The 24,749-nt window shown below is 41.1% G+C and overlaps 1 protein-coding gene across 1 annotated transcript in view; it reads left to right on the plus strand.

Moving 5' to 3' along the window:
- WDHD1 (WD repeat and HMG-box DNA binding protein 1) overlaps positions 1-24,440 on the plus strand; it is a 28,696-nt gene extending 4,256 nt beyond the window's left edge. The window contains exons 5-26 of the mRNA XM_063399653.1: positions 1,881-1,992; positions 2,542-2,592; positions 4,032-4,127; positions 5,552-5,644; positions 6,535-6,641; positions 9,007-9,142; positions 9,321-9,513; positions 9,683-9,873; positions 10,436-10,620; positions 11,689-11,930; positions 12,424-12,561; positions 13,464-13,620; positions 15,289-15,403; positions 16,713-16,844; positions 17,351-17,577; positions 19,032-19,159; positions 19,817-19,876; positions 20,694-20,737; positions 20,876-21,034; positions 21,436-21,575; positions 22,544-22,679; positions 23,250-24,440. Of these exons, the coding sequence (XP_063255723.1) occupies positions 1,881-1,992; positions 2,542-2,592; positions 4,032-4,127; positions 5,552-5,644; positions 6,535-6,641; positions 9,007-9,142; positions 9,321-9,513; positions 9,683-9,873; positions 10,436-10,620; positions 11,689-11,930; positions 12,424-12,561; positions 13,464-13,620; positions 15,289-15,403; positions 16,713-16,844; positions 17,351-17,577; positions 19,032-19,159; positions 19,817-19,876; positions 20,694-20,737; positions 20,876-21,034; positions 21,436-21,575; positions 22,544-22,679; positions 23,250-23,450 (3,043 nt within the window). The 3' untranslated portion in view covers positions 23,451-24,440. The remainder of the gene's footprint in view (positions 1-1,880; positions 1,993-2,541; positions 2,593-4,031; positions 4,128-5,551; positions 5,645-6,534; positions 6,642-9,006; positions 9,143-9,320; positions 9,514-9,682; positions 9,874-10,435; positions 10,621-11,688; positions 11,931-12,423; positions 12,562-13,463; positions 13,621-15,288; positions 15,404-16,712; positions 16,845-17,350; positions 17,578-19,031; positions 19,160-19,816; positions 19,877-20,693; positions 20,738-20,875; positions 21,035-21,435; positions 21,576-22,543; positions 22,680-23,249) is intronic.
- The last annotated feature ends 309 nt before the right edge of the window (positions 24,441-24,749 follow it).

Genomic DNA, 24,749 nt, shown 5'->3' on the forward strand with positions numbered 1-24,749 from the left:
GTCTGGAAACTTCCACACAGCCTGGTGGTTACCACGAGGTCATGGACCCACAGACCTCTGAGGGCTGGAGAGGATTGGAAAATGCCTTCAGGGGGGTGGAGGGGAAGAAAGGGATGAGGAGGAGTTTAGGAAACAATGCTCTGGGAGGTACTTGAGCCACCAAGTAGTTTTATATAGAAGTCTGGTGTTGGGAAATGATTTCTTTCCTTTAGGAGGCTTGAGTGTTTTCAGTTCTCAGTCTGAAGCACAATTGTTCACCCTTATGGATGTCTCCTCTCATCAAGGAGTGAGGGTGATGTCCCAACTGCTCAGGATCATGGAGCTGCAGATGAATGTGCACATCTTAAAGTTAGATTGGTTCTGATTTGAGTGAGAGCTTTGAGTCATTCTCTGGCATAAGCGTCACTGATCTGCCAAACGATAACAGATGACACTTTCAAGACTTGCCTGAGGGGAATTTAATATGTAGTTTAGTTCTTTTCTTAGGGCAGCACGTGTACTTTTACAGAATATACTCCAGTCCTTTAACAGAGGAGGCAAAATAGCCAGCAGGCAATGGGGGTTTTGTGAGGCTTTTTCATATATTTAGGCTCGGGTGATTCTTAATTGGATTTGGTGAACTCTTTGGGCAGTCCTAGCTAATTCAGGCTGTCTGCTTGCCTCTCTTCTGGAATTTCGCTCCACAGGGGACATGGCAGAGATCTGCCTCCTGGCTCCTCTAAGTGTGATTCAAACCAGAAAAGCATTTTGGATGAATATGCTGGACTGTGAACTCTGGCAGCAGCTCCACCAAAACTGGGAGGCTGGGCAGTAACCACTGTAATCTCCAAATCTGACAGGGATCATGGCTTTGGGCCCTCTGCCAGTGCTTGTTTCTGAGAGAACAGCTCTGCCCCAGGATCCAGCTTTGATCAGAGAGATTAGGCAGACAGCAAACTCTTTGCTGTTTCTGAAACTTTTATAACCCCCCAGTACTCCTGCAGCCTGGCTGGGGCTCGCACATTTTTAGGAAAAAGAGCTCACAAAACTGTCAGGCCACCCTTCAGTGAGGTCTTCTGTGTCATACTAAAGGAAAATGGTGAAAGCCATGAAGTGAAGGAGTGCAGCTGAGTAGAATTGCTTTTATTTGTACCAGATTTCTCCATTTTTACATGAAATCCCCAAACTTCAGTTCTGTATAAATTTAACATCCGACTGGCTGCCAAAGTTTGCATTAAAAAGGTTAAAAGTGATGGTTAACCCTGTAGAATTAAATCCCAAAATGAAATTTCTGAGGGTACTGCTGAGGTTTTTAGAGAGAGTGGTACTGGAAGTTTATCGCAGGAGCTCTTTGTCTTAGGAGTTAGGATTGGTATTTTGAGTTAAACTGCAGCAGTGGCTGCAATTTTGGAAGAAGGAATGAAATTGTAAAAATTCTCTTAGTGTATCTGATACACTACATAGTCTTAAAATCCTGTTAAAAAGTAACACAGAATAAACTACTTGCACCATCCTTTTTTTGTAAAAGCCAGTTGACCAAATAATTATAGTAATCAATATAGTTCTTGTTAAGTCAACAGCTTTCTGGTATCTGAGCAGAGATTTTTATTAGATCATGTAGAATATTCTGTGTGTGCAAATCTTCTTCAAAAAACAAAAAACAAAATTCATATTTTATGAATTTTGACATGAACAAAAATAATTTTCTGCTAAAAATCGTCTGCCCTCATTCCTATTGTAACAAACCTCAAGATTCTCATTTTCCATTCCATCATACAGTGTTGAGAGCTGTAACTTCCCCAAAAGATATTTAATACCCAATTTTTATTGCCATAAAAACATAGCTTGTCATTGTTAATAGCAAGCAATGCTAACAAATTTTATGTCATTGTGTTCTGCAGTGACTTTATTATCAAAGTTGTGGAGGTGACTGATAGCAGCAAGCAGAAAACATTCCGAGGACACGATGCTCCTGTTTTAAGCCTGTCTTTTGACCCCAAGGATGTTTACCTGGTAAAAAAAAAAAAAAGTTTTATTATTTGCTTTCTGCTTTGAATCCCATTTTTCCTGGGGCAAAAAAAAAAAAATTAAAAATGTAGTTTTTAGCAAAAAAACCAACCAGTGACTGTGCAGATGAGACAACTTCGTTTCATCTGACCTTGCTGGTGGAGGGAGTCTGTGACAACTTGTTGCCTCCCAGAAGAACTCAGTCTTTGCTTTACTAATCAGTTGCTCTCTGTGTTCTTCTGGAATCTAATTTGGAGGAGAAAAGGTGCCTCACTAAAGAAATTTAATATTAATTTTGAGCCTCTTTTGCAAATAAATAGCTCACTTGAAGTATGAGGGTTTGTAATTACAGCAGCTTGGAGTTGAGTACAATTATCAAGATGATGGCATTGGAAAGTTTTAAATCTTAAAGTGATTTAAACAGAGAGGCTTTCTTCTTAAAACTGCCTGTGTATCCTGTATCTGTGGCATTGGTTATAGGGATTTTTCTATTTTGTAGCATTAGTTTCTCTATGTCTTTAATTATTAATTTGTTTACTCCATTCTCTCCCCGAGGCCTCGGCGAGCTGTGACGGTTCTGTCAGAGTCTGGAACCTCGCAGATCAGGTAAAGGCTCCCCTTCCACGTGAAATCTTCCCTAAGCAATCCAGGATTTCACAGCCAGCAAGGAGAGCTGGACTGAAATAACCCTCCTGGAGCAGGATTTTCCTTTTGGGGATGAAATCGAGCTACACTTCACAGAATATTTCTATTGGCTTCTGGGAGAAATTCCAAACCCTGATTATGAAATGTTGCCTGGGTAGCTGTGTTTTGTTCTTCCTGTCTGTGAAATCCCTGATTCCTTCCGTTCATCTCTCCTAATTGGCCAACACTGGGAGTGCCAAGGACAAAATGAGGACAGCAACTGACATCAGATTCCTCATTGCAGAATTTCAGCTTGTTGCTTTCAGGACTGAGGAATTTGGATTATAATAAACAATTTGTTAACCGTAGTAAATTAGTAAAAAACATTTAGCCTCTGCTCTTAGAACTCTATGGAACTTGAGGATTTCAGGTGAAGGCTTTAATAAGGCAGCTCTGTGTATGGATATGGCATAATTTTGCTAAATGCCACTGACTGGAGTAAGAATCCCTGTGGAATTATTCCTGTAAGTACAGATAAAACATACCCCCCACACTTGTGGCTTGCTACTTTTTTAAGACACAAGCATAGTTGTGTGAAATCTCATGTTCCAGTGGGTGCCTTCTGGGGAAATTATCCTGAGAATGTTCCAGGATTGGGGCAGTTTGATGCATGAATCTTGCTGTGATTTGAGATTACAGCCATTCATTCCTTACACTGCTGGGACCATATTCAGGCTGCTGTGTGTCACCTTGCTGTAGTTGACCTGGGTTTGACAAATGCTTTTTGGCCACATTTCTCTATAACCTAAAAATAGATGAGCTCATTTGTTCTGTACTTGATTAAAGATACATGTTCTGTGATCTTATTTCTGTTACAAGTAGTTTTATTGTCATTAAAATAGTTTCAGGGCTACATTGACAAAGTACTTTCAAGGCAGTATGTACTACTGTATTTTGATGAAAGAGATTGTTGCCCTGGTTTTTCTGAGATTTTTTAAAGCCTTCTACTTGCTTGTAAGATGGAGTCAGTTCTTTAGCTACTGTTGCGATATTAAGGGTCAGTCTTTCACTTTCTCACGCTTTGGAACAGCTGTCAACCAACATTATTTTCAGGTTGGAAATATGTAAGCAAAGGACAGTGAACAAAAACAAGAAGGGTTGTTTATGTTCCAAAGCGTGAGAAAGTGAAAGACTGACCCTTAATATCGCAACAGTAGCTAAAGAACTGACTCCATCTTACAAGCAAGTAGAAGGCTTTAAAAAATCTCAGAAAAACCAGGGCAACAAGAGATTATTTCAGTTCAGATATATTTCTTCCTTTTGGTTTTTTTTTCCCCCCACCCTTTTCCTTTAGGAATTTGTACTGAACAGCAGATTTTCACAGAGCTAAAAAGCTTACTTTTTAAAATGTTTATTTTCAGACATGCACAAAAAGCTGGCTGCTGCTGCAGAAATGTAATGATGTGATAAATGCTAAATCAATCTGCAGGCTTGCCTGGCAACCTGGCACTGGCAAGGTAAGTGACATTGTTTTGTCACATCTTAATCCTTCTTTTGCCTCTGAGTCCAATGGTAGAATTCAATCTGGGCAAGCCCAAATTGCACCTCCTGGGAGTAAGGAAAAAAATTGGGTGAAGTTCCCTTTTAGGAAACATAAAAAGCTGGAAATGGCTCCTTGTTTAAGCTCCAGACTGAGTTTGGCAGGAGTCCAGCTGTCAGCCCTAACCAGCATTAAACAGTCATGGTGTTCTGAATAGGAAGGAACATTGTACACGAGGGAAGTAATCAAATTATTCACAACAGAGCATCAAAAGAGTCCTGTCCTTCTCTGCTTTAAGTAAATTATTTACTAGTCAGTAAATGTTTCCTCAGTAAGTTGCTCTCTTTCTTTTCACCTGAAGATCAAAGGAGGGTGCAGCCAGGTGGGGGTCGGTGTCTTCTCCCAGGTCAGAAACATCAGGACAAGAGGAAATGGCCTCAGTTTGCATCAGGGGAGGTTTAGATTGGATAGTAGGGAAAAATTCCTCACCAAAAGGGTTGTCAGACCTGGCACAGCTGCCCAGGGCAGTGGTGGAGTCCTCATCCCTGGAGGGATTTAAAAGCTGTGTGGATGTGGCACTTGGGGACATGGGTGAAGATGACACTGCCAGGTTAATGGTTGTTAACTTGATGACCTGAGAGGTCTTTTCCAACCTAAGTGATTCCACGACTCTTCAAAATCCTTGGCTGCTCTGGCAGTGTTATGTATCAATTTTACCATGGAAGAGTGAATGTCACCCTTAGTATAAATTGTTTCAATATCCATATTGCATAAAACCAAAGACTTTCCATTTTTAGACTAATTCTTCACACACACACACACGTATTCGAAATGTAAGCAGTTGTCTTGCTTCTCTTACAAATCAAATTGTTAGAATCCTAACAAAACTAAATCCTAAAGAAATAACCAGCCAGTAACATTTATGTAGTTTTATGGAAGATGAAATGAGCTGGTTGAGGAATCAGCTCAATCAGCTATGAATAAATCCATTCCAATCAGATTTATTGAGAAATTGTAACCTGATCAAAAGGAGTGTGGGGAGGGAGGGTAAAGAATTACCTAAGCTTTGTGCTCAGGGCATTGAAAACTACGTGTATGTGTGTCATGTTTTGATAAATAAGAACTTATAACCTTATGGTGCAGTTTTCTGCCAGAAGGAAATGAAGATTACAGTAAAAACAGGCATGTTTTGCTCTGTTGCCTGTGGAAAGCATTAAAGAACCTTGTAATTTAAATTACTTCAGCTTCCTCTCTCAGTTGCCATGGCTGGGATGTTAGAGAGCTGTTAAATCCTGAGGCAGTCACATCTGTGAGGCTCCTGAATGAGGGAGCTGTGCTGTTTGAGTGTTCTGTTTGACAGGTAGCTGGTTTTAAATTGTGTAATATTTTTCCTTTGAGCAGCTGCTGGCAGTTCCTGTAGATAAAGTTGTTGAACTGTTCAGAAGAAAAACCTGGGACAGTCAATTTAATCTGTCAGATGCCTCCATCACACAGGTAGGTGCAGAAACCCAGGGCTTGTTAATTACTCTGTAATTTAAATGTTATTCTGCTGGAAATTGTCTTCTGCACAGCACCTCTCCCTTCCCTGGCCCCCTTCTCTTGGTAATGATCATTTATATTTTGTGTTTAATTTCTGATCCTGTTGCTTTCTGTTGGAAAACAGGGCAGAGATACTGAGTGGTGTCACCCTCCTGTGGCTCTGATTCCCCTCTTTCATTTACAGTAACCCACCAGGTCTCTAAAGTCTCCCAGTGACTCACCCACAAAGAACATCTGTTTTCACAAATTGCTCTAAATACAGAGCTTTTAAGGGAAAATGTCAGGAGTCTCATTTCTGAACAGAGCAGAGATGTCAGTTGTTCACTTTATATTTTATTGAGCTGAAATTTAGTGGACCTGACTGTGCCACCTTCTTTCTTTTGGCCTCACCATGTACTTGGGAATCTTTGGGTTGAAGAGAACCACCTTCTAGTGTTATTAAGATTCAGAGCACACAGCCTTGGATTTTAATTTATGGGACTGTATTAAGTTCAAAATAAATAAAGCTATGTTTAGTGCTGAGTTTGCAAAATGCTTCTTTCTGCATGTGTAGAATTGGGTTTTGTTTGGCCTCGTGGCACTGTTTAATGTCAGAAGATGCATATTCTGAAACAAAAATGTGCTGTCTTAAAGAGTGTTTTTTTTAAGCAACCATTTTTATAATAGTTTTTAAAGAAAAAGAGCTTCTTAACCCCAGCCCATATACAGGAAGCTGGATATGGTCTACTAAAGATGATTATTAATTTTTTAATTCCAGAATATCTGTGTGTTTTAAGCTCCAGAACAGGAATGCTCTGCATGCATTGGTCACTTTTTATTACTATTTGTTTTATTTTTTTCCTTAGCCCTTGAATGTTGTGGTCTGGTCTCCTTGTGGGCAGTTCCTGGCAGCTGGGAGTGTGGATGGGAATATAGTGGTGTGGAATGTGGGAACCCAGCAGTGCATAGAGAGGTAATTCAGTGCTGTTCCATAAATCCCCACGTTCATCTCTTTCTCCTGAAATAGAATTTTATGGTCTTTTCTGTAACAGTTTTTTGTGCTAATGCAGAACTCTGCCTCTTGAAAAACCCTGATGAGATTTGCAGGGGTTTCTGGTTTAACCTGTCAGGTACCTTAGGGAAGGGACTTGAAGGTGGATTTTGTTCAGATGCTGTCATGGGTTAGCACTGGCCAGATGTTAGTGCACCCATGAATATATGTTTTTTCTCTAACAACTCCTGTGGGATGTGATCAGGAACAGAGCAGAGCAGGCTTAAATCTTGAAAACAAAAAAAAAACCCACTAAAACTTTATTAATTACATAAGAACAGGGACAGAAATACTCTTAAACACACACAGAGACAGAAATAAAAACTTCTTAGAACATTTCTTCTCCCAGTTTCTACCTCCCCACCCATCACTCTTCACAGACCAACCCCTGGGTTTTAGATCAAACAATCACCACTCAAAAACAAACTAATCTTCAATTCAGCAAGGGAGAGAGGAGTCTCTCTCGCACCACAGACTGTTTCTCAGAAAACACGGGTCCACCCCTTATGTGTTTCTATGTCACCCATAGCACCGCCCGGAGAAGTCTGCTAAGGTGACACTCTCTTTTTCCTATGTCCAGCGCTCTCACCGCTGTCTCATAGGCCAAAACTACATACAGGGCTTTTTTAAGGATGCTGCATGCCGAGCTCTCCCCTTTTTACCCAGGGGCCGGGGTTCCAGGAGCAGGTCTGCCCTGAGGGCAGAGGGCACCACCTTACCCTCCCCCTCTTTTCTCTGCTCGCTCCAACTCTTCAAGTGCCAGTCACTGTAGCAAAAGCAAGGGGCAGCTGCATCTACCTAAAAATGCAGTTTATGTTCAAAAGAGACTCAAGTTCAGTCCATGGCTGACATTATGCAAGAAAAGTCTAGCTCTAAGGCTACTCCTCTCATTCTTCCATCGAGTTCCTTCCAATCATGCTTTATCATCTCGGTCCCAGGCCGCTTCCCTCTCTCCGAAAACCACCAGTCATGAGAATCAATGTCTAAGAAAAGTTTCTTTCTGCCAAGCAAGGGTTAACAGTTTCTTCTCGGCAGGGTGCAGGCTGAGGCACTCCCAGGCTCTGCAAACTTCCATGTGGCTGAGCACCTTCTCCCGGAGTTTGGGGGGGGAGGAGGGGGTGAGCACACACAGCAGGCACTTCTACAGTTTTCCACCCCTCCATCCTGGACGGGGCAGCTCAGTTCCAGTCCTGTCCCCTCTCTTCTTCCCCCCCCCCTGCCGGGGGCTCCGGCTTACCTGAGCCCGACCACGTGTTTCCCCTCCCCCACCCAGCCTCGTGGCCGGGCAGGGGAAGGAGATTGGAGACGTCTCTCTGCTGAAAACCCGGATCTGAAAAGAGGCCGAGCCCCTCAGACTCCTGCTTTTAACTCTTTGTGTCCTCAGAGGCGTGTCCAAACCTCCGAGTGACCAACCCAGGTGCCAGCAGAAAAGCTGATCACTGATTGGACTGCCCACATCCCCCTGGAGGAATTCACCTCCCCCCCCAACCACGACAGATGCCAGAATCTTTCTGTGTATATCTGTTATTATTTTTGAAACTGATGGTTGATTAAAGGGTAGCTTTGATGGAAACTAATTTTCCTCACATCCCAGACCCCAGTAACATGTTTTCTAGAGGGAGAGGGAAACACAGGTCAGTCAGCCATCCTCACCTGTTGACCAAAAAGGATAGGCTGACAAATTGCAGTTTGGTTAATTAAAGCTCATAAAAAATATCCTCCCAATTAAAATCAAAGGTTTTATTAAATGAGGTAGAGAAGAGAATTACCTGAATATTCTATGTAAGAAACATGATTATAACTTCAATCTATACATTAAGAATTATAGAAAGATTAATTATTATTATTTAAGTAATAATTATTCACATAATTGTTATTATGTAAGTAATTAATGGGATGATTTTTGTAAGGTTAAAGGGTAGAAAAGATAGAAAATTAATGTATCCATTTATTCAAGAGAAACCAATAATGTTCTTTCAAATACTGGCAGGTTCTGGAATAAATGAGTGCCGAGGAGTTCTTTTGTCTTCTAAATGTATATCAGAAAGCTGTTGTTTTAAGACTGTGATTCTGATTGATTTTTAAACCTTAAATTATTTTCTTCATAGAAAAGGAAGACTTGCTCTATTTTTACAGGAACTCTGAGGGTGATGTATTAATTATCTTATTATGTGTAATATCACTTTCTTGTACCAATAAAAATTGCCACTTTTTGCAATAACTCTTGGAGGGGAAGATTCTGTCCTGAGGAGCTTACTAAAATCCATTATTTTCATATTCTTTTTAGGATGAAGCATGAGAAAAAATACTCAATTTGTGGACTGGCATGGCACCCTAAATATAAACAAATTGCTTACACAGACACTGAGGGAAATCTGGGCCTGTTGGAAAACATTGGTGATGCAGAGAAGCCAAATGAGAAGGTGCTCAGTACCAATGACTTCTGAATCAATATTATATATATATCTCATATATATTTTAGTTTATAAGTTACATGGAGCACTCTGTTTTGTGCTTTGTGAGTCCCCCCTTGTGTGTTAATTTATTTCTTGGGTTCCATGCCCAAAGGAAGTTTTGTGCTGATGGCTGATCTGGTTGTAGGTTGCCAGTGCAGTGGCCAAAGACTACAACGACCTGTTTGATGGAGATGATGATGATTATTTAAACGGGGATTTGATTGAGCCACCTTCCTCCCCAAAAACTGGAGATAATGAGGAGGATGCTGATGACCTTATGCAACCCCCAGGCCATGTGAGACGGGCAGTGATTGATGATGATGATGATAACTCACTAGGTACACAATGAACTGATTTTCCAGAGCTCTTCTATTGGCATGATCTTTTAACGTCCTCCACTCAGATATATTCTGCTTTGTTTTTCCAGAGAAATCTTGACTGTTTGGATTTTTTTAACCTATATTCTGTCATAATACTGTGTGTAAGATTTTTTTTTTAAACTTCTAGATATTGGGTTGATAAAAGCTAGTTCTGGTCTTCTTGAAAAGGAGGATGATGGTGATGATCAGGCTGGTGGCTTTTCAGCTTTGCCACCATCATCTGCACAACAGCCTCTCTATGATGGGCCAAAGCCAACGCCCAGGCAAAAGCCCTTCCAGTCTGGCTCCACTCCTGTGCACCTCATGCATCGATTCATGGTAAAACTGTGTGGTTATTTAGATTTAGATGCTTCTTTTATATTTAGTATTGTTCATTTTGTGTTGTGTTTTAGTCTAATCCAAGATTTTTTTTTAATACTTTACAGTGTGAAGTTAAATAATGGAAAGTAGCTTTGTTTTGTTTTATGTTTCAGTTGCTTTAGAAATAAATACTTTGCTTTAAGACAAAATCAGGCTACAAGTTTGTACCTGTGCTACTCAATTTTAGCAAATCCATTAAAAATTTCTTTTAAGTCAGAACTGTGGATATTTTTGTGCTGCTAAGACTTGTATGTTAATTATTGACTATTTCTTTCTATCTACAAGTTCTTTACACTTAATTTGGTAAGGATAAAGATGGCTGAGCAGTGAGAGTGAAACTGCTTTCTGCCTAATTCAGCTGTTTTAGGAACCACAAGCCCTGATTAGTCTCCAATCTTTCTCCAGCCTGCCACCCACTCAGGTTTCAGACAAAATACTTCCAGCAGGCTGCTTTAGGGCAGTATATCTGCTGGATTATGGGCATTTGATTTGATGGGGGTTTTTTGTGGTTCCTTTTGAGGTGTGGAACTCGGTTGGGATCATCCGCTGCTACAGCGACGAGCAGGACAACGCCATCGACATCGAGTTCCACGACACCTCAGTGCACCACGCCACGCACCTGCCCAACTCCCTGGGCCACACCATGGCTGACCTCTCCCCTGAGGCCATCCTGCTGGCCTGTGAGAGCACAGAGGAGCTTGCAAGGTGAGGCATGGCCATAAACCCATAGCTGGGAGCTGCTTTTAGCTCGTTGCAACTATTTCGGCTTTTATTATCAGCTTCTATCAATTTTGAGCTTTTTTGGCTTTTGATCGTGTTTTTTTATCCATGGGACCACTTTCAAGGAGGATTTTAGCTTCCACCTGCTTGAAGACTTCAAGAGTATTGAAAAATGTAATTTGTTAATTGAGAATTTCTTTTTAATTCCTTTTCTGAATGTATGTGTGCTGGAAACTTCACACACTGCACACTCAAAGGGAATTGTAAACATGAACAATAGTTTTTCAGTCTGCTCAGATCAAAGATCAATCACAAGGGTTCAGCTATTTCTTTTCACACTGTTGCTAAGGAGATGTTTGGAGATACCCATAAGAATTTCAAGTGTGAAGAGCACAAGTTTATGAAAACTACAGAAAGATTTAGGTAGCTAGACCAGTTACCTCTGTTCTTGCATTTAAGAACAATTTCAACAGTATTTTGTTGTTGGTTTCTGTGGAAATATCTTAAAGGAAGAGCTTTCTTCTTATTTTCACGCTTACAGCCTTGTGGTAAGTTGAAAAGCACCCTTTAAAAGTATTATTTGTTATGTATTGGTTGTCTGATTTTGAAAGTGTCAGTGTTTTTCTCAATGGAAATGGGTAACCCCTCAAAAGGCATGATGTCTGTGGATTAGTCATAGGCAGTTTTCAGTAATTAAGGACTGAAGTTTGTAATATCTTTTCCCTTTGAAAGTTAGCATGACTGACTTCTAGTGAGAGCTGATATTCAGGGTGCCAAGGAGGACAAAAATACCTGCTTCCATCTAAAAATATCTCCCCTCAGACGTTTCAACTGTCTGCTTCAGCTTTAGAGGTTTTAAATCTAGTGATGGAGCTCAAGCTGGCTCTTCAATTTTTCAATAATTTTGAGCAACACCTTTGCCAATGACCACTTGAAATTTGTAATGCCCTCTGTAGTTCCATCAGAGATCTCTGATAAAAATTTAATATACTGGTGTATTTTCAGATATTGTATTTGCTTCATGTTGAGGTGTTTATTGGTTGTTTGCCTTAGCAAGCTCCACTGCATCCATTTTGGCTCCTGGGATGCCAACAAGGAGTGGACTGTGGATATGCCAAAGGATGAGGAGATTGAGGCCATCTGCCTGGGCCAGGGCTGGGCTGCCTGTGCCACCACTGCCCTGCTGGTCCGTTTGTTCACAGTTGGAGGGGTTCAGAAAGAGATCTTCAGCCTCCCAGGCCCAGTGGTGTCCATGGCAGGACATGGAGAGCAGCTGATGGTTGTTTATCACAGAGGTAGTTTTCTCCCTTTTGTCTTCTTTTGAACTGGGGTTGATGTCAGTCCTCACTTTCACTGGCTTTACACGCTGATTAATTTGTTTGTAATCACCAGAGAGTGTTTTCTTCTTCTTTTCTTCGTGGTGTTTCTCCTTTTCCTCTTCTGGGTGATGCTTTTACAAGCACATCCATTACAACCCATGGACCTGTGATTTCTGAGAGGAGAGCCTTTGTTTGATATTGAGAAGCTGAGATTAAACTGTGGGGAAGGGGAGAATTTTGCGACAGTGAAATTAATACATTAAATGTGAGTTTCAGATATGCCAGAAGGAATTACTACAGGAAATTAAGGAAGTTGTTGTTATTCACATCTCGTGTGTCCAAAATATCAAATAGTGTCTGACAGTGGTATCCATGGGTAACGCTGCATTAGAATTAATTTTTGATTCAAAACTAATTTCGCCAATTCCTTCTCCTTTTCTAACACAATCATTGAAAAACTTTTTCCTAGATACTGGGTTTGATGGGGACCAGTGCCTCGGGGTACAGCTGATGGAGTTAGGAATGAAGAAAAAACAAATTTTGCATGGAGACCCTCTTTCTCTTACAAGGAAATCCTATTTGGTGTGGGTTGGATTCTCTGCTGAAGGTATGAAACTCCTGCCTGAGGGCTGTTGAGAAACACTGACACTGCTGGGGGGATTACAGGAGAGCTGGAAAGGGGCTTTGGACAAGACAAGGGGAAATGGCTTCAAACTGCCAGAGGGCAGGGATAGGTGGGATATTGGGAGGGAATTATTCCCTGACACAGAGAAGCTGTGGCTGCCCCTGGATCCCTGCAAGTGTCCAAGGCCAGGTTGGACAGGGCTTGGAGCAGCCTGGGATTATTGGAAGGTGTCCCTGCCCATGGCAAGGGGTGCAACAAGATGATTTTTACCATTCCTTCCAACCCAAACCACCCTGTTATTCTATGGAGAACTTTGGCTAATTAATGCCCTTTCAGTAATGTAGATCTTGGGAATTGGACTTTTCCTTCCAATCTCCTCAAAAATAAACAAAATTCTATTTTTCTTTCAGTGTATTTCCCAGAAATCTTTAATATTTTCCCATTCAAATGTTACCAGAACTTATTCTCCTGATTGGTTTTCCTGCTCAGCCAAAAGAAATAAACTGTTAATACACCATAAGAGCACCCCAGCCCCCTGAAGTTGGTAGCTTGCGAGGACCTTTTATAATAAACATAAAAAGTAATTGTATAATAGCTGATTTCCTTTGGGACTCTGCCCAAGCATTATAAATCCGATTTGTCCATAAAATGTTTTAATTTTGAGCTTGTCAGTTGCCCAGCAGTGGTGTCGGCTGACAGAAGGTGGCGCATCTCTCCAAGGAAACCGCCTTTTCCAAACCAGTTTGTGCTGTGTTTGGGAGAGAGGATTTCCTCTCTGAAACGTGTAAACCATCACTTCCCAGCTCTGTCCAGCACTCCCATCTTGCTGGGTTGTGATCTGCTGCCTCTGGCAAGATGGGAGTGCTCTCATTTCTAACAAACAGGGACCCCTTGTTACGTGGATTCCGAGGGAATCGTGCGGATGCTGAACCGAGGACTCGGCAACACTTGGATTCCAGTGTGCAACACCAGGGAGCATTGCAAAGGGAAATATGATCATTACTGGGTCGTTGGCATCCATGAAAATCCCCAGCAGCTCAGGTCAGATGCTTCCCAAGGAAACACTTCACAAACGCTTTGTTTGCCTTGGTTTTCAATCCTAGAATCGCTTTTCAACCCCTTTTTACAGAGAGAAACTGCAAACTTCAGCTGGTGCTGAAACAGCTGCCTGGTAAATATGCACAGCAAATGGTAACTCCCCAAACAGAATTCTGCATGGAGGATTTGTTATTAAACTGGTTTTGAGTAACTCACTGGAGTTTCATAATTTGTAACTGATTAATGGGCTCAGAGGTGTGTGTGTACTTTATTGACACATTCATGAAACTGCATTTTCCTAGAGAAAATTTCTAAAGTTATGGTGGCTGTTAGAAATCTATTTCTGCTTTGATGGTTTTGGTTATTTTTTCTTTTTTTCCCAGATTTATGGGGTTCTTGGTATTTTTTATTCCCCCCTATGTTTTCCCCTTTTTTGACTTTGAAAAGAATCCAGGCCTATACCCCACCTACATCATCAGACATAGATAAATCAGAGTTGTCTGTTATTATATTAATATTTAAACTGTGGCCTTGAAGAACCATTGTGGATGTAAAATTGCTCAAATATTTAGCTGAAAGCTAACCCTTTCTTTATAAAATGTTATACTAGTGTGTCTAAATAACTGTTTCTCTTTAGTGTGACATGCCTGCTGGACATTTTGTTGCTAAGCTTTATTTGTAACCTTTTTTATTCAGGGGTCTGTGTCCTTTTCCTACCAGGGCAGAATCCGTCAGCCCACGTACTTTACTGACATTTAAACTCTCTTACTCTACTAATTATAGACCATTGTAGAGTTTAGTGGGAAACTGCATTTTATTTAAACTTATGTGGCATTGTTCATAATACTCTGCTTTTATGGAATAAGGGAAATAAGCTGACACCTCTGTTTAAATGTCATTTCCCTGCCTGTTTCTCCCTCCAAATCATTATGTTGGTCTCCAGAAAATTCCCCAAAAACGTGCAGGTCACATCACATTGATAAGATGGTCAGCTGTGAGTGTCATCCTGAGTTTTTCTTTCTACTTCAAGAAAGAGAGTGCTGCTCTCTGAATTGCAAAGAACATTTTACTTAAAGCAGGCAGCATAATGAAGATAAGGAGGGGGAAGGGTTGTTGTAGAAACACCACATGCCTTAATTAAGAGATAGCCAGAACATTGATGCTTCCTGTTCTTTTTTTTCAAGTCTCTGAAACAGCAGCTTAGAAACCCAGATGTTTTTGTCAATTCTGCATTGGTGCTGCAGGAAACACAGCTCTTTCCCAGTCAATGGTTTGCTTAAGTGATTGTTACCAGAAATTACTCCTTTAAATATAATGAAACAATAAGCCTGTGCCTTCAGTTGTTGAGTCGTTTCTGATTTTAATACATTGCATTTACTCTTTGTAACAGCTGGTAAATCAAACACTCTGTGAGATCAAGATCAGAGTGTTTTACACACCACATTTGGAGTTTAAAGTGTGAACAAGAGTAGCGTGTGCCTTGCTGGTTTTGAAATCTTTTCTTGCTTGCCATGTAAAGATAACCCTTTATCATGGAATCTTACACATTGCTGTATTTAAGCAGTCCTTTAATTGCTACTTTCCAAAGGATAAATCCTCTTAAAGCTTGGGAGACCTGGTTGAGTGAGGAACCTCTGGTGAGAGTGGGTGTGTTTTGTTTCCTGTGCACAGGTGCATTCCTTGCAAAGGAGCCCGGTTCCCTCCCACCCTGCCACGACCTGCTGTGGCAATCCTGCCTTTCAAACTTCCTTTTTGCCAAGTTGCAACAGAGAAAGGACAGATGGAGGTATGGAACGGTGTGGAGCCCACAGCTGGGAGGCTCAGGCGTCCCTGGAGTGGGGATTATACAAGACCCCTGTTAATCCCCTCTGCTGTGAAAGAGGACAGTGCAAACCCTGAGTAAAACTCGGGGCCAATTTGGCTTCAGTTTTGTGGAGCTTTTCTGGTTTGGTTCACAACTGTTCCTAGAAGGACACAAAATAAACTGGAAGAGTTGATGCAAAGTTGTATTTACACATGATCTGTTTCTGACCAGTGAAATCTTTCTCACTCTTATTTTTTAGTGATATCAGATTTGGGGATCCCAGTCAGGATGCCCTCGAAAATGTCTGGGTTTTACTATTTTAGGCATAACAAAGTTTTTGAAAGGTGTACTGAGTATCCAGATTCATAATCACTGAAAACACAGGTCTTCTGGCTTGGCTTATTTAGAAGGTGGTTGAAGCAAGATGAGCCTGTGGACAACTTCTAGAAAAATATCTGTATTTATTCTTCAATTTTTATTGATTTAAGTGTTTCAGATTTGTGGTGCTCAGCTGTAATGCACAAAAGAGAAATAAAATTCTAACCTCAGCCTTTGAACAGTTTAATGCTATTTGAAATTTATTCTCTTTGACAGAAGTGTAGATAAAAACTTTCAATAGTAAACACACTCATTTTTAATTAATTCTCCTTCATTTGGTTAAGTGTTTTGTTCTTTATCTGATAGAATATGTTTGCCATTCCTCCCTCTATCCAAAATAATGGGATGAGAATGCCAAGAACTGATAATTTGGCTTGGGGGAATATGTGTAGGTAAAGAAAAGTTATCCTAATACATCTGATGAAAACATATTGCTTTTGAATAAATTTATAATTAGTTATAACTAGAACAAGGCTAGCCTGGTCTAATAGCCATACTTGCATTATAGTTTGTGTTTACATGTCTCTCAGATAAACTCCTAAGTTTACTGAGTTATTCTGGAATACTTCCAGTTTGCTGTGGGACAGCAGATAAAATAACTTGTTCTAGGATTGTGCATCCTGATAGTACGTTGGTGAACATGTAGGTTTCATCCTGCTGCAAGCCTGTAATATGAATGAAATTCAACATAGATGGCAACTGGATCAGTTTGTATAAGTGTGATTGTTATCCATCTTCTCCTTGGCAAGCATCGACCTGAAGGAGAATTGTCTGCCCCTCACCCTCAAAGTATCAAAGGAAAGGAACATTTAAGAATAAGTCAATAAAATACATTGTAAATTATTAGGCATTGTGTTATGGGCTGTTTTTTCCCCTCTGAATTCCAACCCTCATCCTTCTCCCTTTTTTTCAGGAACAGTACTGGCGTTCTCTTCTGTTTCATGGCCACCTGGATTACTTGTCAAAAAATGGCTACGAATTTGATGAAAATGCTAAAAATCAGGCAGTGAAAGAACAGCAGGAACTTCTAATGAAGCTGTTTGCTGTAAGTACAAATACATAATAGAAACAACCCCTGAGATTTATCTCTGAGACTGGAGGTGCTGAGGGCCAGGCTGGACGAGGCTTGGAGCAACCTGGGATAGTGGAAGCTGTTCCTGCCCATGGCAGGAGGTTGGAATGAGATGAGCTTTAAGGTCCCTTTCAACCCAAACCGTTTTATGATTCTGTAATTTATTTGGAGGTGGCATCTGATGTAAATGCTGATGTGATTCCTCTTATCAGGAGTGTGGCTAGTGATTGGCAATCCAGCTAGTTCAGACTCTGGTAAGAGGTGGGCTGCAGGTTTGTTGTTTATCAGTGTGAAGGGTGGTGGGGAGAAGGAAACAAAAAAGCTTTTTCTTTCCCCTGTAGCTCATGACTGTTGGTGGCTTATCCTCATTTATTCACCCCACCAAGGCTGTGAGATTCCACTGACACTCTGCTCCCCCTGGAGCCTTGGGGGAGCTGTGGAGCCGAGGTGTGTGACTCCCCAGGCTTCTTCTCTTGCAGCTTTCCTGTAAGCTGGAGCGAGAGCTGCGCTGCGTGGAGCTGGCTGAGCTCATGACCCCCAGCGTGGTGAGCCTGGCCATCAAATACGCCTCCCGCTCCCGCCGGCTGAACCTGGCGCAGCGCCTCAGCGAGCTGGCCGTGCAGAGAGCCTCAGAGCTGGCAGCAGCACTGCAACAGGAGGAGGAGGATGAGGAAGAGGAGGAGTTCCCAAAGTGCTCCAACGCTGGGTAATGCAAATTTCCCTGCCTGAAAACCTGGGGTGGTTTTTACTGCTCTCTTTATGCACTTCTCGGTCCCATGGTTCGCAGGGTGTTTGTGGGTGAAGTGCCAGTTTGAGCTGCTCTGCATGGGAATGATACTTGTGGAATGGCTCATCCTTGTTGGTGTCTTGTGAGGGCTCATGAGTCCCAGGATACAGCACAGAGGGAAATACCTCCAATCCTCACTTCCTCTGTGCCTGTGTCCAACAGCCCCACAGCCAAAGCAGGCTCAATACCAAGTTTCTCTGTCTGGAATATTCTCTTCCCACCTTTCCCTACCTTTGATTATTTGACTCCCACCTATTTTTTTTCCTCTTACTCTCTCAATCTTGATTCATTCCACACCTGTCTTAAAATCCTCTTTCTCCACCTATCCTTTTTTTCAGTATCTCATCTCAGTTTATTTTAGTCTTATTCCCTCCTAACTAATCCCAGCTCTTCAAAGCTATGGAACATACCACAGATTGGCTTTGTATTCTTTTTCTCTTTGTGCTATCAATCTTTCCTCTCCTATCTGCATCTGCTTTGTATAACATGATGAGGCAACAGGGGTGTGTGTGTGTGTGTTTGGGGTTTTTTTTTTAATTGTTATGAGGTTGTTTTTTAACATATTTAAATTTATAATAAGAATATACATTTATATTCATTTATGTCATACTGTTGGAAGCAATGTCTTCCTATAGCAATTTTATGTATGAAGTTTGGGACTTACTTAAGCAAAAGGAAGTGGTAAGTCCCTGAACTTATCTGAAGCCTTTCCCTTATTCTTCTGTTTTAAATTGCACAGTCAAAACTCATTTCTAAATGTTCTGGCTTGTTTGTCTGGATCATGTGTGGAAGCTGTAATCCCATGTCTGCAACTTCAACCACTCTGAGGGTTAAAATCCATCACAAACAATATGTTGTTCTCAGTGCCAGAGTAATCTAACACTGACTGTTTTGGTTGAAAGAAATGGGCCTTTTGTTTATGTATATTTTACAGATTTTGGTAATTGGCAAATTTTAGGAGGAAAATGCAAGCATTGTACATCCTACTATACTGGGGATTTAGAGAATGATCAGATTAAATGTTAAAACTGGATGCCTTCTGTATGAAATTATACATCCATGTTACCACCTGCGTGTATATTTGTGGATGGAGAAAAATAATCTGATGATACTGGAGGAATATGTGTTTACATGGAGCTTACAGAAGATCTTTAATATTTGCATTTATATTTGTTGCAGTGTTCTGGCAGTTAAGTTATGGAGTGGTTAATGAATCTTTAATCATCACAGTTTAATCAAAGTATAATGCACATAAATGCCAAATGTTATTGTTCTTATTGCCTAATTTAGGTAAATGAGCTTGCTGCCTGTTGTTTCAGTTTTCCTTCTGAACTTGGTGACCACTTCCTTTCTGCTGAATTCCTTCCTTTCAGTTACAGCAGCTCTGCCACCAACTGGGGCCAGAGCAGGAATGTTCAGCAGGACCAAGAAGAAGTGGAAGATGCTGAAGAAACTGATGCCTGTGAGGAAGCAGAAGAAGCTCCAGAAGTGCACAAAGAGAGTAAGAAAAGTTCTCTGCATAGACTGGGAGTTATCCAGATAACTTTTGCAGACTTAATAAGGAATGAAGTGGCTCCATATTCCAGCCTGTGCCTGCAGTTGCTGCAGAGATACAAGTTCCCTGTGTGTCATCTGCTGTGTCACAGCTGTGTGTGCATTGTGCTCAGCAGCCATTAGAGGAGCCCTGGGGGACTTTTCCCTGCTGCCTGATTTTATTCCTAAAGGACTGGCTCACCTTCCAGTCAGTTACTTTGGTTTCAGCTCCAATCTTGCAGGTAGGTGGATTGATGGATGAGTTGGTTGCTGGGCACACTTTAAGGAATAAGCTTAGGGTTTAAGAAATAAATTTACAACTCTAAATCTAGGTAGAGGTGATAGATGGGTTTGCAAAAGTGTTTGTACTGTCTGAAAATGAAAAGTTATGCTTTGAAATATACACAATTTTACTGTAATCATGGAATCACAGAATGGCTTGGGTTGGAAGGGACCTTAAAGATGATCCAGTTGCAGCCCTGCTACCAAGGGCAGGGACACCTTCCACTAGATTACGTTGCTCAAGCACCATTCTTGTTTACTTGTCTGCTTGGTTTGATTTTTTAAAAGAATTTATGCTACAATATTTTATTGCATTTAAATATGTATTCCTTTCTTTTTTCAGAAGAGCCGAATAATTTCTCCAGAGGTATCACTCCAGCAGAGGTGACCACTCCGAAGCCTGGTGAGTAAATCATTTATTCCAGGATAAAAGGATGACACCTTTGTCATTCTTCACAATATCTGCTCCTGTTTTTTATCCTCTGTTCTCCCATTACTACTTAAATTTAGTGCATAACAATGTTGTCAAATGGTAAATTCACAAAATCATGGGACGGCTTGGCTTGGAAGGGACCCTAAAGATCATCTCATTCCAATCCCCTGCCATGGGCAGGGACACCTGTCACTATCCCAGGCTGCTCCAAGCCCTGTCCAAGCTGGCCTGGTCACACTGGTTGTGTTCTCAGGTTTTTAAGGGGTTCCCCAGTCCTGTCTTCACTACCTGATGATGTTCCATAACACTGTTCTGACTGCTGTGCCAAAGGCTGAACCAGTGCCTGCCTGGCTGTGCCATAAAGGGACAGGGGAGACATGAGAACAGTGGTCAATGAATTTGTTTCACTAATCACAGGCACATTTATTACTTGCAAGGCAGAGTGAGAAATCCTGAGGTAGAAGTGTGAGTGTGGGCAGGCAGAATGTGACCTCCAGCAGCCTGCCAACCCTGGAGCAAGAATAATAGGAGTGGAAACGGATTTGGGAGTGGAGGAAGTCCTGGGTCTTCCTCTGGGTTTGTATTTTGAGCTGTTGGTCCTGTGTGGCATTTCTGATAACTAAGAATAGCTGAGCACGTACAGCATAACCTTCACAGGGTTATTAAAGTCTCTTTCTACTCATCTGAAATGTGCACATTTCTTCAAAGATTAGGATATATGTGTGAGTTTTTACATTCTTTTACAGTCTTTACGTTTTTACATTCTTTTTTCTCTCCTCTGAAACAGCTCTGGTTGCATCCAGCAGCCGAGGACGAGTGAATCCATTTAAGGTAAGAATTTTGCAGCTGGGTTGATTGCAGGGCTCTGAAAATCACAAAAGATTCTGTCTGGAGTTTCCAATATAACATCTACCTTGGAGGGGAACATGACAGAAAATAAATAAAACACCTATTTATTTGTTTTGCTAGGTGTCATCCAGCAAAAAGGACCCAGTGGTGCCCTCAGCAAATATTTTAGACAATATGACCAAATACTCAAAGAAAACATCTTCGTCTGGCAGTCGAGCTGGAAACAAGCAGAACCCTCCAGTTATAAAACCTCTGACTCCCAAGCCCAAGACCAAGCAGGTAATGTTTGTAACCTTTCTTGCATCATTTCAGTGAGGAAAGAACAAAAAATGGAATTTTACCAGCTTTCATCAAGTGAAATAAACCCCGAAACCCTGTGAGTGAAGCAGCTTGGGTGGCAGAATTCATTTAAGCATAGTGCAAAATAAAATGACAGCACATAAAACAGCAGAAAAAAAAATCAGTTGTAGAAATTACTTTCTGTACTGAGCCTTGTGCTTTTATTTTAAATAATGTAAACATCTACTATGCTGAAATTGGCTGGACTATATATCTATTAATGCAAATTATTATGATGTCTTTAGGAAAGGCTTGGGGTTTGTTAGGTTACAATGGCATGTGTTGTCTGAGAGTGAGTGAGGTGTTTTTACTTTTTTCTTTCTTGTTCCCATTTTCTTTAGGCTTTAGCAGCTTCCTTCTTCCAGCCTCGCACACCTGCAACGAATCCTGGTGAAAAAACAGAAGAAGAAAGAGAAGAAAAAGCAGGAAATGAGTCCCAAGAAACCAAAGTCACTGCACAGGAAAACACTGAAAACAGAAGGTGAGAGACACTTGCATCTCAATGCCATATTCCAATTTTGATAGAAATGCAAGTCCAGAATCTGTTTTATTTCTGAAGGTGTTGGACTGGTGAAAGAAATATAACATGAAGATTAAAGTTTAGCTGACAAGTTGTCACATTCGTGAACCCACTTGAAAAATGTTGGCGGGAATAATAAGTGAGCAGTTCAAAATATAATTTTGGGGCTCTAAGCAACAATTTTTGCCTTGTTACCACTTGTAATGACCTTTGATCAATGAAGCCATGCTGCTGTGTCAGTTCCAAGTATAGGAAATACTGAAAGTTTCAACAGCTCTAGGAAATATCAAAGTCTCAATGCTAAGTGTCTTATGTGAGAGAGTAAAAGCTTTATTTTGGTGGGTTTTTTTAAAAGAGAAGGTCAACAAAAACTTGAATCACCTGAGGAGCTCATCTCTTCCTAGCTAAGGCTCTAATCTGTTTTATTCCTGGCAAGTAGTTGTGTTTCCTGACAATCTCAACCCTCATGAAACCTGCATTATTACAATCATGTTTCACTTAGGCTTCACTTAGCTGAGGAAGATGAAGATAATTATTACTCATTTGCACTGCCATTCTTTTTGTTAACCTTTACAGGTGATGTTCTGCAACAAGTGGCAAGGAGAGCTGTGAGAAGGCTGAGCTGAGCTAATGAATGTGCTCTATTTCCAGGTTGATGGGACCCTGTCAGAAAGGAAGAGAACCATTATGCTTTGTCACTCTAAAACTGGAATGTTAATCTCCATATATATATATATATATCTCACAGTTTTAATAAAAATGCTTGCCTCAGTCTTGCCTTGTCAGCAGGGAGAGAGGAGGCTGCTGCCCTGAGAGGTCTCCTGAGAACAAAAAACACCCAGTTAGGTGCTGCTCAGCAGTGTTGCTTTGGGAGGATGTGGTTTTCCTATAATCTTCTTAACCAGACAATTTTTGTGTGCTTGCTTTAGACCCAAGACAGGTTTCCAGATGTGGCTGGAGGAGAACAGAGCAAACATTTTGACAGATAATCCTGATCTGAACGAAGCAGAAGTAATAAAAGAAGGCATGAGTCGATTTAGAATGCTGACATCAGAGGAAAGGATGGTAAGAAAACATTCTCTAATTCTGTGGGTTTGATTTTTTTTTTTCCCTCCAGTGAATCTCTGGGTTATTTTCAGTTAGGAATTTTTTCTTGAAATTCCACTCTTGTCCATCTTCATGGATTTCAGTTTTGAATTGTGCCATGATCCATGACATATGATTTATGAACATATAAACTGAATTATAAGCAATATCAGAAAGCAGCTGTTCCTCACAAAGTGAGGCTTGTGAGAGGAGTGTAATCAGTGAACAAATAACCAAAGGAATGAGTGTAAAGTCACATAGCCAGGCTTAATTCACTGGGTATTAAATTTGGTCTGATTTAACTTGTTGGGCCTTTTGGGTTTCCAGAAAGACAATTAAGAGCTTCAGTTTCATATCCAGTTTTAACAGAAGTCCAGTTTGAAGAAGAATGTTGTTAGAAGAAAGGAAAGGGAGGAAATAGTTCTTTACTTAATCCCTATTAGTTCTTCACAGGAATTATTTCAGCACCTCAAAATCAGAGTAATGATGTGTATAAAACAAAGGATGAGTTTTGGGGCCTGATTTGTAGTTTTCTGTTCTCCTTCAAAGGTGTGGACTGAGAAAGCAAGAGGAGGAAAAGCCAGTGACTCAGCAGAGGACAAAAAGAGGAAGCGTCCCACAGCTGAGGAGGACGAAGTGCAAAAGAGCCAGGAGCAGAAATCCGAGGACACAAATGTATCCAAAAAGTCCAAGCCTTTAGATCCAGCCACAAACAACAGATTGTCAGCTTTTGCCTTCAAGCAGATCTAAATGAGGTGGTGCCCTCTCAGTGTCTGTGTTCTGAAAGCATTCATGGAAAAAATTCCTGTATTGAAGAACTGGCTGCCATGCTCGAAGAGCACTGGCAAAAAGAGTGCCTGGCTCCAAATAGTCTGTTAGAAAGTGTTTTATTTTCGATTTTTGAGAGCAGTGTTGAATCCCCTCTCAGAGTCTTTTACAAGGTGCTGCTCGTGGGCCTGTTCCCTGGCAGGAGCAGTGCTGTGTAGCTGTGGTGCACCCTGTGTGCCTTGATACCAGGGATAGTGGGTGATAAATTCAGATTAATCCTTCTGGGGAGGGTAAACTACATCCACAATCTGCCCTGGGGTTTTAGAGAGGCAAAATAATGGCTTCCCTACCATCCCCACTGCCTTGAGAGAAAGACACCCCAGGAAATGGGTGTGAGGGGGAGAAAGCTGAACACCAGCAACATGTTAAGCTGCATTTTCAGCATCTGTGGCAGTGGCAAAGCCTGATATGGGCAGGGATAGAAAACCAGAGCAGAAGCTGAGTTAGGAAGGTCAAGTGTGCAAAGCCAAGCCATTCCAGACTGTGCAAAGGTGCTTTCCCAACCCATGCCTCAGCAGGATCCAGAAACTGCTCAGAACCTGGAATGTTTCTAACGTTTGTCTCTGTAGTGTTTGTTTCTTTAAATAAAATGTGGCTGATTCTTTGTTTAAGGTAGTAGTCTTCTTTGCAGTTGTAATTAAAGTAAACAGATTTCTACCTCCCAGCCCTAAGGCAGTCAGCTGTTTTTACCCTGCTCTGGAGACAGAGCACTGTGTCTAATAAATGTATTTGAAGCAAGGTCAAATTTTGAAATGTTTTCTAAGATCAGTTAAAATAATGTAACTTTTTAGCATAACAGCTGAGACCAAAGAGTTCTCATTTCTTTTTTTTCTGTGTTTGCACAGCCTTTTATTGTTTTCTTTTTTCATTCCTCTTCATACTGGCACAGGGTGCCCAGAGAAGCTGTGGCTGCCCCTGGATCCCTGGAAGTGTCCAAGGCCAGGCTGGACAGGGCTTGGAGCAGCCTGGGACAGTGGAAGTTGTCCCTGCCATGGCAGGGGGTGGGACTGGATGAACTTTAAATTCCCTTCCAACCCAAACCATTCTGATTATTACTAGAATAATAATTGCTTTGGACTTGATGATCTCAAAGATCTTTTACAACCTTAACAATTATTTGGTTCTATAAAAGGCAAATGACTTTCTATTCAAAACACACTTTAAACCTTGAAATCTGTAGATTGAAGATTAAATTTTACCATAAGAAAGGTCTTATTAGAC

The sequence above is a fragment of the Prinia subflava genome, chromosome 5 (genome assembly GCF_021018805.1).
Source record: "Prinia subflava isolate CZ2003 ecotype Zambia chromosome 5, Cam_Psub_1.2, whole genome shotgun sequence".
NCBI classification, from domain to species: domain Eukaryota; kingdom Metazoa; phylum Chordata; class Aves; order Passeriformes; family Cisticolidae; genus Prinia; species Prinia subflava.